The sequence below is a fragment of the Macaca mulatta genome, chromosome 16 (assembly GCF_049350105.2).
Source record: "Macaca mulatta isolate MMU2019108-1 chromosome 16, T2T-MMU8v2.0, whole genome shotgun sequence".
In the NCBI taxonomy this organism is placed as follows: domain Eukaryota; kingdom Metazoa; phylum Chordata; class Mammalia; order Primates; family Cercopithecidae; genus Macaca; species Macaca mulatta.
The window spans coordinates 49,608,715-49,624,457 of NC_133421.1; the positions used below are offsets into that span (position 1 = coordinate 49,608,715).

At 39.4% G+C, this 15,743-nt stretch overlaps 1 protein-coding gene across 4 annotated transcripts in view; it reads right to left on the reverse strand.

The window, feature by feature from the left end:
- INTS2 (integrator complex subunit 2) overlaps positions 1–15,743 on the reverse strand; it is a 63,591-nt gene that overhangs the window by 4,674 nt on the left and 43,174 nt on the right. For all 4 annotated transcript variants that reach the window (XM_001110216.4, XM_077970842.1, XM_015120023.3 and 1 more), the window contains exons 17-20: positions 11,690–11,854; positions 8,848–9,049; positions 5,494–5,619; positions 2,215–2,410 (exon numbers count right to left, since the gene is read on the reverse strand). In XM_001110216.4, the coding sequence (XP_001110216.1) occupies positions 2,215–2,410; positions 5,494–5,619; positions 8,848–9,049; positions 11,690–11,854 (689 nt within the window). The remainder of the gene's footprint in view (positions 1–2,214; positions 2,411–5,493; positions 5,620–8,847; positions 9,050–11,689; positions 11,855–15,743) is intronic.

The window sequence follows — 15,743 nt, forward strand, 5'->3', positions numbered from 1 at the left end:
AGCTGGTTTAAAAAACAAATCAGGATTTTATTTTCACATGAACATAAATGATAAATAACTAATTTCTTAAACACACATACACAAAGAGGTACTTCTAAGAGCAGAAGTGAGCAATCTGTAGAGCAGTGGTTCTCACCTTTTAGGATTATGAACCCCTTAGGAATCTAAAGAAAACAATGCACCCTCTCCCCATAAAAATGAACATACATAAACAAACATCATTACATAATGATGTCACATATCTCTAAGACAGATCCATGGACTCCAGTTTAAGAATATCTACTAGAAGAGTATTATGAATTCAGTTACATCCAAAACAGGCCCTAGGCAAAAATGGCTTCTACCAGAATGTCCCTTCCTTCCTCTTAATCTTCCACTTTTCCCAGGATGCTATCCTGATTTCCCTTTTTTTCAACCTGTTTAAGGCTCTGGTTTCACAAGGAAAGAGTCTACCTTACCATCCATTCCACCTGCACAAATCATTGCTCAGTCTACAGGCTTGAGCATCATTGTATAGAGCAGCAGTTTGAGGGGTAATGGCAATATACTTGAGGCCCCTATATATAAAGGAGAGCTAAAATCACTCTCATCTAGCAGAAAGAAGTAAAAAATAAAAATGAATACATGACATCCACCTCTGATAGACAGCTACTGCCTAAGATACAGAAAACAATTACTTGAGCTAAGTGATTAAGAACTTAATTACTATAAAGTGAGGTTAGACTACTTTATAATCATGGTGGTTGAGGAAAGGGGTTTTTGGTTTTTGGTTATTGTTATTGTTTTATTTTTTGTTGTTGTTGTTGAGTCAGGAGCCAGAGTGCCTAGGAGCAAATACTGGTTCTGCCATTTACTAAATGTGTAACCATGAGCAAGTCACTTAACTTCTCTGGGTCACATTTTCGTACTCTGTAAAAATGGAGATAATACTCTGTACCTCATAGGTAGGTTATAAAAATTAAATGAGCTAATATATTTAAAGAATTTAGGCTAGCACCTATCATATGGTAAGCATTATACAGATGTTAGCTTTTATGATCTTTAATTCCTTATCTGAAATTCCTAGGAACAGATTTATTTTATTTATTTATTTCATTTATTTTTGTTGTTGTTGTTGAGACAGAGTCTCGCTCTGTCACCCAGGCTGGAGTGCAGAGGCGCGATCTCAGCTCACTGCAACCTCCACCTCCCGGGTTCAAGCCATTCTCCTGCCTCAGCCTCCCAAGTAGCTGGGACTACAGGTGTGTCCCACCACGCCCGGCTACTTTTTGTATTTTTAGTAGAGATGGGGTTTTACCATGTTGGCCAGGCTGGTCTCAAACTCCTGACCTCAGGTGATCTGCCCACCTCAGCCACCCAAAGTGCTGGGATTCCAAGTGTAAGCAACCATGCCCAGCCAAAAAACTTTTCTAAATATAAAGTTGAACTGCTTATATTGTCATGGTGTTTATCACTGCCTGACGTTTTATTATACATGCACTTCTTTTTCTGTTGTCTGCCTCCATAATTTGACATTTGATCTTAAGAAACAAATAATCAAGGATTTTGTCTTCTTCACCACTATATCCCCAGCTCCTGGAACAATGCTTGACACATAGTAGGTATTCCAATAAATATTTGTTGAATGAGGCCGGGTGCCATGGCTTATGCCTGTAATCCCACACTTTAGGAAGCTGAGGCGGGTGGATCACCTGAAGTCAGGAGTTCGAGACCAGCCTGGCCAACACAGCAAAACCCTGTCTCTAAAAATACAAAAATTAGCCAGGCATGGTGGCATGTGCCTGTAGTCCCAGCTACTCAGGAGGCTGAGGCAGGAGAACTGAGGCAGATGTTGCACTGAGCCAAGATCACACCACTGTACTTCAGCCTGGGTGACAGGGCAAAACTCTGTCTCAAAAAAAAAAAAAAAAAATTTGCTGAATGAATAAACATATAACTCTAAACTCAGAATAGGTAAACACTAAAATTTTACTAAAATATAAATCTTATTTAAATGGTTATTTCATTCATATCATGAAGATTATTCCTTATTTCAGAAATATATCTGATATTCAGAAGCAAAGGTAACATCATTGTAATAGATTCTATAATAAAAGAAATGCACAATATGTCACCAATGTACACGGAGGGCATAACGTGCCATCTATTCAACTGATTACACTAGTAGAGAACCCCTTGCTCTTTTTGATTAAATATTACTTTAGCAAAATTTACCTGAGCAGCCAATAATGCATTTTTCAATTCTTCTCTGGTAACTTCCGGAGCATCAGTTTGTCCAACTAAGCCAATTGTATTATTCTGGGAAGGCCTATCTTGCTCTGTTTCCTTCAGATGAGCACTAAGGTAGGCTTTAGATGCAAGAAGATATCCATTCAACATGTGTAGGGTAATATCCATCAGTGGTGGGCATCTAAACAAGGAAAGCAAAAAAGAAAAATATATCAGAAAGGATATAAATTTATAAATTAGCCAGAACATGATCAGTTTAATTTAAATGCTGAGAAAAACCTGAGTAGCACATAGTAACTTTTCCCACTGAAATACTCGTTCTCAGAAGTTTAATATATATTTCTTATTCTCTATATTTCAAAATTATATAAACAGTATTATTTGTTTCATCTTATCAGCTAAAGTCAAATATGTATAATGTAAACTCTAAAGAAAAGACGACCGGGTGTGGGCAAAACAATAATGCATGAAGAAAAACTGTAATATATGTGCAAAGAGTTGATATCCTTTATAGATAAACAGCTCTTTAAGTCAACAAGGAATATAGGCTAAAATATAAAGAAAAAATAAAATGGCCAATAAATACTGTTAAATGTCCAATCCAACAAGAATATAAATTAAAATGGGAATCTATTTTCACCTATCAAATTGGCAAACATTATATAAAATAGTACAGGAAAGTATATAATATCAAACACTGATATGGAATGTAAACCAGTTCAGCCTTTCTTTTTCTTTTTTTTTTTTTGAGACAGAGTCTCGCTCTGTCGCCCAGGCTGGAGTGCAGTGGCCGGATCTCGGCTCACTGCAAGCTCTGCCTCCCGGGTTCACGCCATTCTCCTGCCTCAGCCTCCCAAGTAGCTGGGACTACAGGCGCCCGCCACCTCGCCTGGCTAGTTTTTTTGTATTTTTTAGTAGAGACGGGGTTTCACCATGTTAGCCAGGATGGTCTCGATCTCCTGACCTCGTGATCCGCCCGTCTCGGCCTCCCAAAGTGCTGGGATTATAGGCGTGAGCCACCGCACCCAGCCCAGTTCAGCCTTTCCACATAGTAGAATGAAAATATGAAATAAAAGTCTTGAAAATGAGCACAATACTTTTGCCCCAATAATTCCATTTCTCCATGTTCTACTGGAATACTCAGCATGGGGAAATGCACATAATCACCACAGCACTATTGATAATAGCAAAAATTAGAAATAAAATATCCTAGGGGATTGGGTTAAGCATAGCGAATCTATAAAATGGAATACCACATAGCCAATTAATATAAGAATCTAGGCCGGATGCGGTGGCTCAAGCCTGTAATCCCAGCACTTTGGGAGGCCGAGATGGGCGGATCACGAGGTCAGGAGATCGAGACCATCCTGGCTAACCCGGTGAAACCCCGTTTCTACTAAAAAAATACAAAAAACTAGCCAGGCGAGGTGGTGGGCAACTGTAGTCCCAGCTACTCGGGAGGCTGAGGCAGGAGAATGGCCTAAACTCGGGAGACGGAGCTTGCAGTGAGCTGAGATCCGGCCACTGCACTCCAGCCTGGGCGACAGAGCGAGACTCCATCTCAAAAAAAAAAAAAAAAGAATCTAAACTAGGCACGGTGGCACACAACTGTAATCCCAGCTACTCAGGAGGCTGAGGCAAGAAGATTGCTTAAGCCCAGGAGCTCAAGACCAGCCTGGACAACATAGAAAGACCCCCAACTCAAAAAATAAAAATAAATTTGAAAAAAGAATATTAACATGAAAAAAGGCTCACAAGTTGTTAAGTGAAAAATCCAAGCTACAAAAACATTAGATACAATTTGATAGCAGAATTTAATAACTTCCTTAAAAACTGAATCACCTGAAGTGATTCATGTGCAAGCTCACCTACTTCAGTGGATTTTTAACAATGATAAATCATTTTTTTGAGAAACAGCTGTTTTCTAGAAGTGTTATTTATTGTAGTTTTCCTTTTATTAGATACTTAACATCATTTACACATACAGTTTGTTCTTCTGATTCCTATTTCCAATGAGACCTTAACCTTACTAAACCATATTTAGCTAATTTTGCAGATTTTGTCACTTGGAGAATGTCATCCCTTGGTTGATGACAGACAAGTTTAAATATCAAGTGTATCCTATTTAGTCTTCCTTACTAGTTTCTCTTCCCTCTAATCCATCTAGCACAAAGCATCTTTTCCTAAGCTATAACCCAAACCACATTAGCCTAATATTCAATGCCCTCAATAGCCTGACCCCAATTTAACTTTCCAACTATAAAATGTGCTCTTCTCAAAAATAACCCTCTTCACGCCTTTCTCATTCTTGCTTCTAAACTTCTGCTTATACTATTCTTTTTCTCAAAGTACCTTCCTTGACTTCCTAACCCCCATCTTTATACTATTAGATGAACAAATATTCACCTAAACCCTATGTCCACTCTTCTTTTTTTAAGTTTAAATAAAGCAGTGGGAGTGGAGAGGGAACAAAGAAATCTGTACCTGGTTATAATAAATCAGTTGTAAATACCACTGCACTCGAACCAGCCCTAACTCCATTCTATAAAACTTTACCCATGCCCCATCTCCTCTGCATCTTTCCTGAACTTTTAAGAACATTCATTTACTACGCCATTCATCCACATGACCATATTATGTAACTTATCACGTATCTGTCTTACGTCCCATGCAGATGATAATCACTTTAAAGGCAAGCCCCTTAACTTATATACTTTTGATAGTACTTATCATAACAACTGTGATTCAAAGATTAATGATAGGAGTTAACTAAATTCTACCTTTTGAGAAGAAGCCACTTCAAAGCAATGCTTAAGTTTAGCAATTGGTAAGGATTTAGAGCCAAATGTGGAATTGATGAAGCTAACATCACTATTTGGCATGCCAAAAAGGTCACAGTTTTAATGCAGGTAATGGTTCACAAGTAACCAGTTTTTTAAAAACCTTTTTAACGTGAGAGCAGAAACAGTGTTATTCTTTACTGGTCTAAATTGTGAGAGAGATAAAAACCACTATTGATGGCACCAAAACCAAGAATGACGTTTCTCTAAAGCTAGGTTTTATTAATCACATATTAAATATTAAAATGTATATACATTTCACAAATAAACACAACTAAAAAGTAAGACAAAAAACTGTACAGGTCACACTGCCTACTTATCTGCAAGCACAATTAAAATATAAGTTTAAACTGAATTTCATCAATTTCTTTTGACTCTCCAAAGTACAGCTCTATAATAAAAATGAAACTCAAATGACATGTACCTGTGAACCCTCTGATCACACCTTAGGACAATGAGAGGATCTATCATCAGGTCATTCTGAGTATACTTTTGTTGTCGTACAAACTTCATTGAAGGTTGAAGTGCATTAACCGTCATCACCCATAGCCTGATAAGAAAATAATCACATGTTCAAAACAGTTTTTATATAATTAAAATCTGTAGCCATCCAGTCCTTTCTATCTTAGAAAGTTATATTCAGTAAATAATTAGAAAATAGGTACGAATGAACTTTGAAAAATTTAAGCTACAGACATCTAACCTATTATAACATCTCTTAAAAAAAAAAGGGATAAAATAGTAAACACAAAGTAGTCTCAAAAACGTTCACAGTTGTAATGGAATAATCATGGCATATAAAATTAAAACCTGAGTTAAAACCTTAGTTATACCATACTTGCTATACGACTCTGTGTAAGTCACTGAGGCTCTCTAAACTGTTTACTCATCTGTAAAATAGAAATGATATAATACCTGCAAATGAAATAAACTTGCCAAAACATTCTGTATCTAGCTCCATAAATATAAGTCATCATTCTGGATTTATCATCATAAAGTCTCCAAGTGAGATGCCACTTTGAGATTAGACATTAATAGATTATAAAAGTGATTACTAAAATGACTGCACATCATGATTACTAAGGGTTATGCCAATACAGAAGGTGCTTGATCTTACAGTGAAGCCCAGGAATCCACCAGAGGACTTCCCCCTCTTAAATGACTGTATAAACAAGGATCATCAGACACTTAAAGAAAGCTTTTACTTTGAAAAAGATTAAAATATACAAACAGAAAAAAAGGAACTCAAAAAAAAACAGAAAATGTAGGAATAAGGAGTAAAAAAAATTTTGAATTGCTAATATCCTAAAAGAATAAAATATTTTATACATGAAACAAGAACAAGAGGCATTTAAGAATATGCAGATAAAAAACAGCTCTTAGAATTAAGAACAGGGCCAGACACAGTGGTTCACACCTGTAATCCCAGTACTTTGGGAGGTTGAGGCAGGAGGATCGCTTGAGTCCAGGAGTTCAAGACTAGCCTGGGCAACATAGCGAGACCCCATCTCTACAAAAACTAAATAAAATAGGCAGGCACGGGGGTGTGCACCTGTAGTCCAGTTATTTGGGAGGCTGAGGCAGAAGGATCGTTTAAGCCCATAAGTTTGAGGTTGCAGTGAACTGTGATTGTGCCACTGCAGTCCAGCCTGGGTGACAAAGCAAGACCCTGTCTCTAAAAAATAAGAAAAAATAAATTTTTAAAAAATGAACTAGAATTCTACACTTAGGCTAAATATCAATCACATATGAGAATAATTCAGCATCTCAAAAAAGTTAAGTTTACCACACTCCCTTTCTCAGGAAGCAAGATGAGTGTGTGTTCCATTCACTAAAATGAGGATATAAACCAAGAAAGAGAAAAATATGAAATCCAACAAAGAAGAGTGACAATAGCAACTCTAGGATGGCAACTGTATATGTCCCAGATGGCAACATGAAGACAAAAAGCTCTGAAAGGAATGTCTCCAAGAAAAAAAATATATAGTGTCTCACTGACGCGATCTCAGCTCACTGAAGCCTCGATCTCCTGGGCTCAAGCGATTGTCCTGCCTCAGCCCCCCAAGTAGCTGGGAATACAGGCATGCACCACTACTGTCTGCTAATTTTTGTATTTTTTGTAGAGACGGGGTTTCACCATGTTGCCCAGGCTGGTCTTGAACTCCTGAGCTCAAGTGATCCGTCTGCCTCGGCCTCCCAAAGTGCTAAGATGACAGGCGTGAGCCAATGAACCCAGCCAAAAAAATGCTAATGATACATTATCTGATGTGTTATGATTAAGTGTGAAATAAATTTCCCCTCAATAATGAAGCTTGGGGATGAATTAGTTATTGGTTATTGATACCAATTTAAAAACCTGAGCAAATGGAAAAAAGGTAAGTATTAACTAACCCAAGGTATGTGTTGAGTAAGGGGGAGGGCACTTGCATAAGAACGAAATTGTAATCAAAAGATTATCACATAGCTCAATTATAAAATCACTTCTGTAGTCATAATAATATGCATCTGAAATACTGCTTTAACAAAAAAATTTAATATACCCGTGTTGGGAGAAACAGGAAAAGGGGAAATGTGTATTAGAAGAAGTGGGACTCACAGGAGAGGAAGCAAATAAGAGAGCTAACTAACCTTCACCTTGTAGAGTAGAAAATCAACAGATAATTTCTAAATTGGAAAATCAGGAAATCACAGTCATTATAAAAGATATATGGGGAGGATATAAATACCAGAATAAAAAGATAAAAGAGCTGAAAATAGTTGTCTCTGGGGAGCCAAAGTCTAAAATAGAAAGGTGTGAGGCAGATCTTATATACTATTTAACTTCTTAAGTTATGTGCATTTACTCACATAAGTAAAAATTAACTTTCCAAAGTATAAATAGGACCAGATCTCACCCAGACCTACTGAATCAAAATCTCAGTTAACTCAAGCCCATTATTCTGTTTTCTAGACATGTCCAGGTGTTAAGGATCCAATCTATGAACCAGCAGAGACCCAATGACTAAAGACAAACTTTGCTGCACACTGAAATCACCTGGGGAATCTTTTAAAAAGTACTGATGGCCGGGCGCGGTGGCTCAAGCCTGTAATCCCAGCACTTTGGGAGGCCGAGGTGGGCGGATCATAAGGTCAGGAGATCGAGACCACAGTGAAACCCCGTCTCTACTAAAAATACAAAAAATTAGCCGGGCGCGGTGGCGGGCGCCTGTAGTCCCAGCTACTCGGGAGGCTGAGGCAGGAGAATGGCGTAAACCCAGGAGGCGGAGCTTGCAGTGAGCTGAGATCCGGCCACTGCACTCCAGCCTGGGCAACAGCGTGAGACTCTGTCTCAAAAAAAAAAAAAAAAAGTACTGATGCCTGACTCCCACCCACAAACAGTCTGATTTAATTGGCGTGGGTTCCAACTTGGGGATCAGTAGTGGTAAAAACTCTCCAGGTGATTTTAACGTGCAGCAAAACTTGGAACAACTGCAAAGATCCAAGATACAGCAGTGATCTAAATCATAATTAGCCACAAATAACTATACATGATAACCCAATTTTCAAGAACTTCCTAAAGTTAGAAATACTGTAAGGTTTCTATTTCAATAAAGTTTGCTTTTACTTAAAGATATAACAACCATTTAGTAGTCTTAAGAAAGGAGATATATTGTCATACGGTCAACAAATACTGCTATGAGGGTCGTGTGAAAAATTTTTCAAACAATTAAATTTAGGTTACTGTATATTATAACTGCTCTACAATTATCTATTACATATAACAATACACTGAATTTACCTTCTAGGCATCACAGTATTAAGAACCATCCATAGTTTATTGACTGTTTGCAGAATTCTCCGTGGAACCCCTGAATTCAACAGCTGGCTCATATTGGATGTTAACACTTCTGCATATGGTATAAGTTCACTGGCAGAGAGTAGAGTCAAGTGTTCTATAATCTGCATCACTTGTGTGTGATTTACTGGGACAGCTGAAAATGCTAAAAAGAAAATTTAGTAATCATAATCTGAATTCTGTACAGTTTATTAAGCAGGAAGTAATATTGTTCTCTCAGACTACAGGCCAAACAAATCAAGAAAACAATGTGGCTAAAAAGTAACTATAGTTACTTGCTATTGTTTCCTACAGAAACCTAGATACAATTTCCACTAAACTTATTAAAATAAGGGCCAGCTGGATGCAGTGGCTCACACCTGTAATCCCAGCACTTTGGGAGGCCAAGGTGGGTGTATCACTTGAGGTCAGGAGTTTGAGATCAGCCTGGCCAACATGGTGAAACCCCATCTCTACTAAAAATACAAAAATGAGCCTGTAATCCCAGGCGTGGTGGCAGGCACCTGTAATCCCAGCTACTCGGGAGGCTGAGACAGGAGAATCACTTGAACCCAGGAGGCAGAGATTGTGGGGAGCTGAGATTGCACCAGCACACTCCAGCCTGGGTGACAGAGCAAGACTCCATCTCAAAAAAATTAAAAAATAAGGGCCCTAAGAAAAATTCATGGAAGTGTAGTTGTTCTTTCATAAAGAACAAAAATATGTTTTTTTAAAGATCACATTAATGGGATAGGCGTGGTGGCTCACACCTGTAATCTCAGCACTTTGGGAGGCCGAGGCAGGAGGATTGCTTGAGTACAGAAGTTCAAGACCAGTCTGGGCAACATGGCGAGACCGCATCTCTATAAGAAGTAAAATAATTAGCTGTATGTGATGGTGCACCTGTGATACCAGGTACTCAAGAGGCTGACACAGGAAGATTCCTTATGCCCAGGAGATGGAGTTTGCAGTGAGCTGCGTTCCTGCCACTGCACTCCAACCTTGAGAGTGGGCAACAGACCCTGTCTCAAAAAAAAAAAAAATCAGACTGATCTTATTTTTTATTTTTTCATTTTAGAGATGGGAGTCTTGCTATGTTGCCCAGGCTGGTCTTTTTTTTTTTTTTTTTTTTTTAATCCCCCTCTTGCCTTTACCAATGAAGAGCCCAGGATGGTTTTGAATTCCTGGCCTCAAGTGATCCTCCTGCTTCGGCCTTCCAAAGTGCTGAGATAACAGGCATGAGCCACTGCACCCAGCCCAGACTGATTTTAAAAACAGGACTGAAAAAGGAAAATATACTGAAGTATTGCTTTTGATAGCTAACATTCATTGAAAGGTTCAAACTTCTTGAAACTTTCCTCCAGGTGGTCCCCTTATAGGATGTAAGCATCCAGAAGATTGCTGTTACTAAAAAATATCTAGAACTATGCTCTCCAATAATCACTAACCCCATCTGGCTATTGAGCATCTGAAATAACTAGTCCAAATTGAGGTGTGTTATAAGTGTAAAATACACAATAAATTGCAAAGACTAAGTGCAGGAGTGTAGTGGGGGGTAAAATATCTCATTAAAATTTTAATATTGATTACATGGTGAAATAATATTGGCAGGCCGGGCACGGTGGTTCATGCTTGTAATTCCAGCACTTTGGGAGGCCAAGGCAAGCAGACTGCTTGAGCCCAGGAGTTTGAGACCAGCCTGAGCAACATGGCAACCCCTTCTCTACAAAAAATACAAAAATTAGCTGTGTGTGGTGGCATGTACCTGTAGTCTCAGGTACTGGGGAAGCTAAGGCAGGAGGATTGCTAGAGCCTGGGAGGCAATGAGCCAAGGTTGCACCACTGCAGTCCAGAGTAGGCAACAGAACAAGGCTCTGTCTCAAAAAAACAAAAAGAAAAAATATTGGCCATATTTGGTCAAATAAAATGATTATTTAAATTACTGTTGCCTGTTTCTTTTTACTGGAAAGTTTATAGGTGTTATAGCTCACATTATATTTACACCTATTATATGTAGGTGTTATAGCTCACATTATATTTCTATTGGACAGTGCTGATCTAGAAGAACATTCTCCATTAACAGCAAGTATATAGTCCTATTCCACTGCACTTATTTCTAACCAGTTTAGAACTTTTCTAAAACCACACCACCTTTTTAGTGATATAATATAGGACCTATGAGAGAAAAGATACAAGCACATCAGAAAGAAATGGTTAAAATTCCTGGCCGGGCACAGTGGCTCACGCCTTAATCCTAGCACTCCGGGAGGCTGAGGCAGGAGGATCACTCAAACTTACAAATTCGAGACCAGTCTGGGCAACATGGTGAAACCCCATCTCTACAAAAACTTAAAAAATCAGCCAGGCCTGGTGGCTCATACCTGTAGTCCCAGCTACTTGTGGGACTCAGGTAGGAGGATTGCTTGAGCCCAGGAGGTGGAGGCTGCAGTGAGCTGAGATCACGCCACTGCACTCCAGCCTGGGTGACAGACAGAGAGAAAGACACACACAAACACAAAAGGAAAGGAAAGGGAAGGGGGAAAGGGAAAACAGAAAAAAGGGGGAAAGGAGTAAAGGAGTAAAAGGGGAAACCGGAAAAGGGGTAAAAGGGGAAAGGGGGAAAGGGGGGAAGAGGAAGGGGAAGGGAGCGTAAAATTCCTTAAATGCAAAGAGTACTTTATATAATTAAAATATATTCACCAAAACATTGTTATATCCACAGGAAAATTCTGTATAAGATTTCAATTAGCCTAGCATCTCCTTGTACTACAAAAGGGGTTAAAGGAGTATCAATAATTTACTATACCTTCTTGGAGTTGTTTGGGAGAATGATTTTTAGCATTATTAGTCAGGAGCATTCGCCGTAGCAAGGCATCAGTCCCTGTGATTTCTTCTTCACAAATCCAGTCATCCACAATACATAAATGTGGGTAGTTAGTAGCAAGGAGACGTAGTAAAGCTGAATGCAACCCTTGAAAATTTACAGAAAATCAATTGGATTCTTCATGCTCAAACACCAGAAGCTTCCCCACCCTTCTCATTTTTATCAAACCACCAGCCCACAAGGAAAGAGGGTTATGCTCTAAGTCAGTGATTCTCAAAGAATGATTAGATGGCTGGGCACGGTGGCTCACACCTGTAATCCCAGCACTTTGGGAGGCCGAGGCAGGTGGATCACCTGAGGTCAGGAGTTTAAGACCAGCCTGGCCAACATGGCGAAACCCTGTATCTACTAAAAATACAAATATTAGCCGGGCATGGTGGTGGGCGCCTGTAATCCCAGCTACTCGGGAGGCTGAGGCAGGAGAATCGCTTGAACTGGGAGGTGGAAATTGCAGTGAGCCAAGATCACACCACTGCACTCCAGCCTGGGCAACAAGAGCAAAAACTCTATCTCAAAAATAAAAAAAGAATGATTAGAGCACCACCAGCATCATAAGTTTGGAAAGCTTGTTTCATGTGCAGAATAATGAATACCATCCCAGGTGATGAGATCAGAAGCTGTAGAATGGAGCCCTAGGAATGTGCACTCCTTGTGCATGCCAACTATAGTTTAAGAACTTGTGTATAGTCATTTGACCAAGGGAAACTGCTTAAATGAAGATCCCCAAGTAATGTGATGAACAGTGAGCTGGGAACTACTACTCATAAAGAAAGCTTTCAACTGTCTTCCATCCCACCCAACATAATAGTCTCCTAAAGTTGTTTGACATAGCAATGGTTCAAGAGTTCAGGGAAGAGGAAAGAAAAGGAGGAGAAAAGAATGTCCATTTGGGGACTATCATATATGCTTTAGAAAAGGTCCTACTCAGAAATACTGACAGGCTTGGCTTCTGTAGAGAACATGCCCTTTCCTCCAACCCTGTTGAGAATCATCGCTATAGATGTGGTAAAATTAAAGTTGCCACTTCAAATACCTGAAAGGTCTCAGGTACTTTATGTACATTTTCTCATCTCTCCCTAACATTCATACAAAGTAAGCAATGCCTCCCATTCTACCGTAAGGAACAAACCACACTGAAAGACATGTATTAACATTAACAACTCTAAAGTCACACAGCTACATATGTCAGCCAAGAGAAGCAGTACTGATGATACCCACAACAGGGGGCATTTTATCTTGGTTCCAGAAGTATTAAAGAAGATCAAAAGTAATGGGAAAACTTGTTACCAAATCAAAGCCTTATTTATAACATTTTACCTATACCACAGTTTGACTATTCATGACTATTATGTATAATGTTAATAATGAGAGGCCCGCACGTGGTGACTCATGCCTATAATCCCAGCACTTTGGGAGACTGAAGGGGATGGATCACTTGAAGCCAGGAGTTCGAGACCAGTCTGGCCAACATGGGGAAACCCTGTCACTACTAAAAATACAAAAATTAGCCACGTGTGGTGGCACATGCCTGTAATCCTGGCTACCTGGGAGTCTGAGGCACAAGAATTGCTTGAACCTGGGATGTGGAGGTTGCAGTGAGCCAAGATCGTGCCATTGCACTCCAGCCTGGATGACAGAGCAAGACGCTGTCTCAAAAAAAAATTATGACACCATACAAATGCCTATTTAGTTAATGAATTAATGAAGTACTACTATGCTAAGTGCTTCGCACATAAGTACCTAATAAATATTGCTGCTACCATATTATTATCATCATTATCAGAACAGTAAGACTACACAGTAGTAGTAAGAATCAAAGTACTTTAGATCTAATTATCCCCTTATTATGCAAATCAAATGATACCACTGCTTAATCCCAGTAGAAAAAATACCCAGTTCCTTTCTCATAGAAACAGCTTAAAATTGATGTTTCTGTGTTTGAAAACACATTGTAACAATCAAAAATGGCGTTACTTAAACATTTACATTTCTAAATGCATACAGGAGTATATATACAGTTAAAACTATACCCAACCATCACAAAAAAGACTGCTTACAAAAGTGTAAACTAATCAACATTTCATACTCTTTTCAATAAAGCATATCAATTGCCAAATGCTGTTAAAAATAACATTATTTTCTGGAAACAGATTATACAAAGAAGCCAGGCATGATGGCTCACACCTGTAATACTAACACGTTGGGAGGCTCTTCACTTGAGGTCAGGAGTTCGAGACTAGCCTAACCAACAGGATGAAACCGTGTCTCTACTTTAAAAAAAAAAAAATTATACAAAGATATAAGTAAATAAATGCTGCAGACATCTGGTTAACGATGTCCAATGAAGGCTCATGTTTCTCCTTGAAACCAACCATAATAAAGAGAAAGAAAATTCCAGCCGGACACAGTGGTTCACACCTGTAATCCTAGCACTTTGAGAGGCTGACATGGGTGGATCACCTGAGGTCAGGAGTTCAAGACCAGCCTAGCCAACATGGCAAAATGAAGTCTCCACTAAAAATATAAAAATCAATTAGGCATAGTGGCGGGTGCCTGTAATCCCAGCTACTCGGGAGGCTGAGGCAGGAGAATCACTTGAATCTGGGATACGAAAGTTGAAGTGAGCTGAGATCGCACCACTGCACTCCAGCCTGTGAGACAAGAGCAAAACTCCTTCTCAAAAAAAAAAAAAGAAAATTCCAACTTAACAGAAAGAAAAACACCCACACTCAAACATTAAAGAGGTATTTAATTAAGAAAAATCTCTAGAAAATTAGCAGGGCATGGTGGCACAGGCCTGTAGTCCCCACTACTAGAGAGGCTGAGGTAGGAGGATGCTTCAGCCCAGGAGTTTGAGGCTACAGTTAGCTATGATCACACCACTGCACTCCAGCCTGGGTAACGTAGTGAGACTCTTTCCCTAAAGATAAAAAAAAAAAAAAAAAAAAAAAAAGAAAAATATCTAATTTCAAAAAACACTACAATATTTCTACTTAACAGGATTTATAGTAAAATATTATAATATGTCCATACTATGGATCATAAAATAATCAGAAACAGTAAGGAAGATTTACCTGTACCAATATGTGAAGATGTTCAAGACTCCAAGAAAAAAAAACAAGCCTTGGAAGAGGCAGGGGAGGCTGCACATGGTGACTCACTCCTGTAATCCCAGCACTTTGGGAGGCTGAGGTGGGCAGATCACTTGAGACCAGGAGTTCAAGACCAGCCTGGGCAACATAGTGAAAGCCTGTCTCTACTAAAAATACATAAATTAGATGGGCATGGTGGCGCATACTGGTAATCTCAGCTATTTGAGTGGCTAAGATACGAGAATCACTTGAACCCAGGAGGTGGAGGTTACAGTGAGCCAAGATCGTGCCACTGCAGTCCAGCCTGGATGACAGAGTGAGCCACTGTCTCAAAAACAAAAACAAACAAACAAACAAACAAAAGAGGCAGTGTACAATACTATTCAGAGTTAAAAAAAAAAATTTTTTTTTTACTTCTGTGTGTCTGTTAGGTTCAACCACAAGAACCTGCTGTTTCTGTAACTCTAAATTAGTTGAATATCTGCGATTTCTTTTTTTTTTTTTTTTTTGAGACGGAGTCTCGCTCTTTCACCCAGGCTGGAGTGCAGTGGCGCATCTCGGCTCACTGCAAGCTCCACCTCCCAGGTTCACGCCATTCTCCTGCCTCAGCCTCCCGAGTAGCTGGGACTACAGGCACCCGCCACCACGCCTGGCTAATTTTTTGTATTTTTTTTAGTAGAGACGGGGTTTCACCATGTTAGCTAGGATGGTCTCGATCTCCTGACCTCGTGATCCTCCTGCCTCAGCCTCCCAAAGTGCTGGGATTACAGGCGTGAGCCACCACACCAGGCCAAATATCTGCAATTTCATACAGTTCAACCTATAGGAGAAAAAAGCCTGAAAATACATACCAACTGCAAATAGCTAGGGTGGTGTTTTAAGGC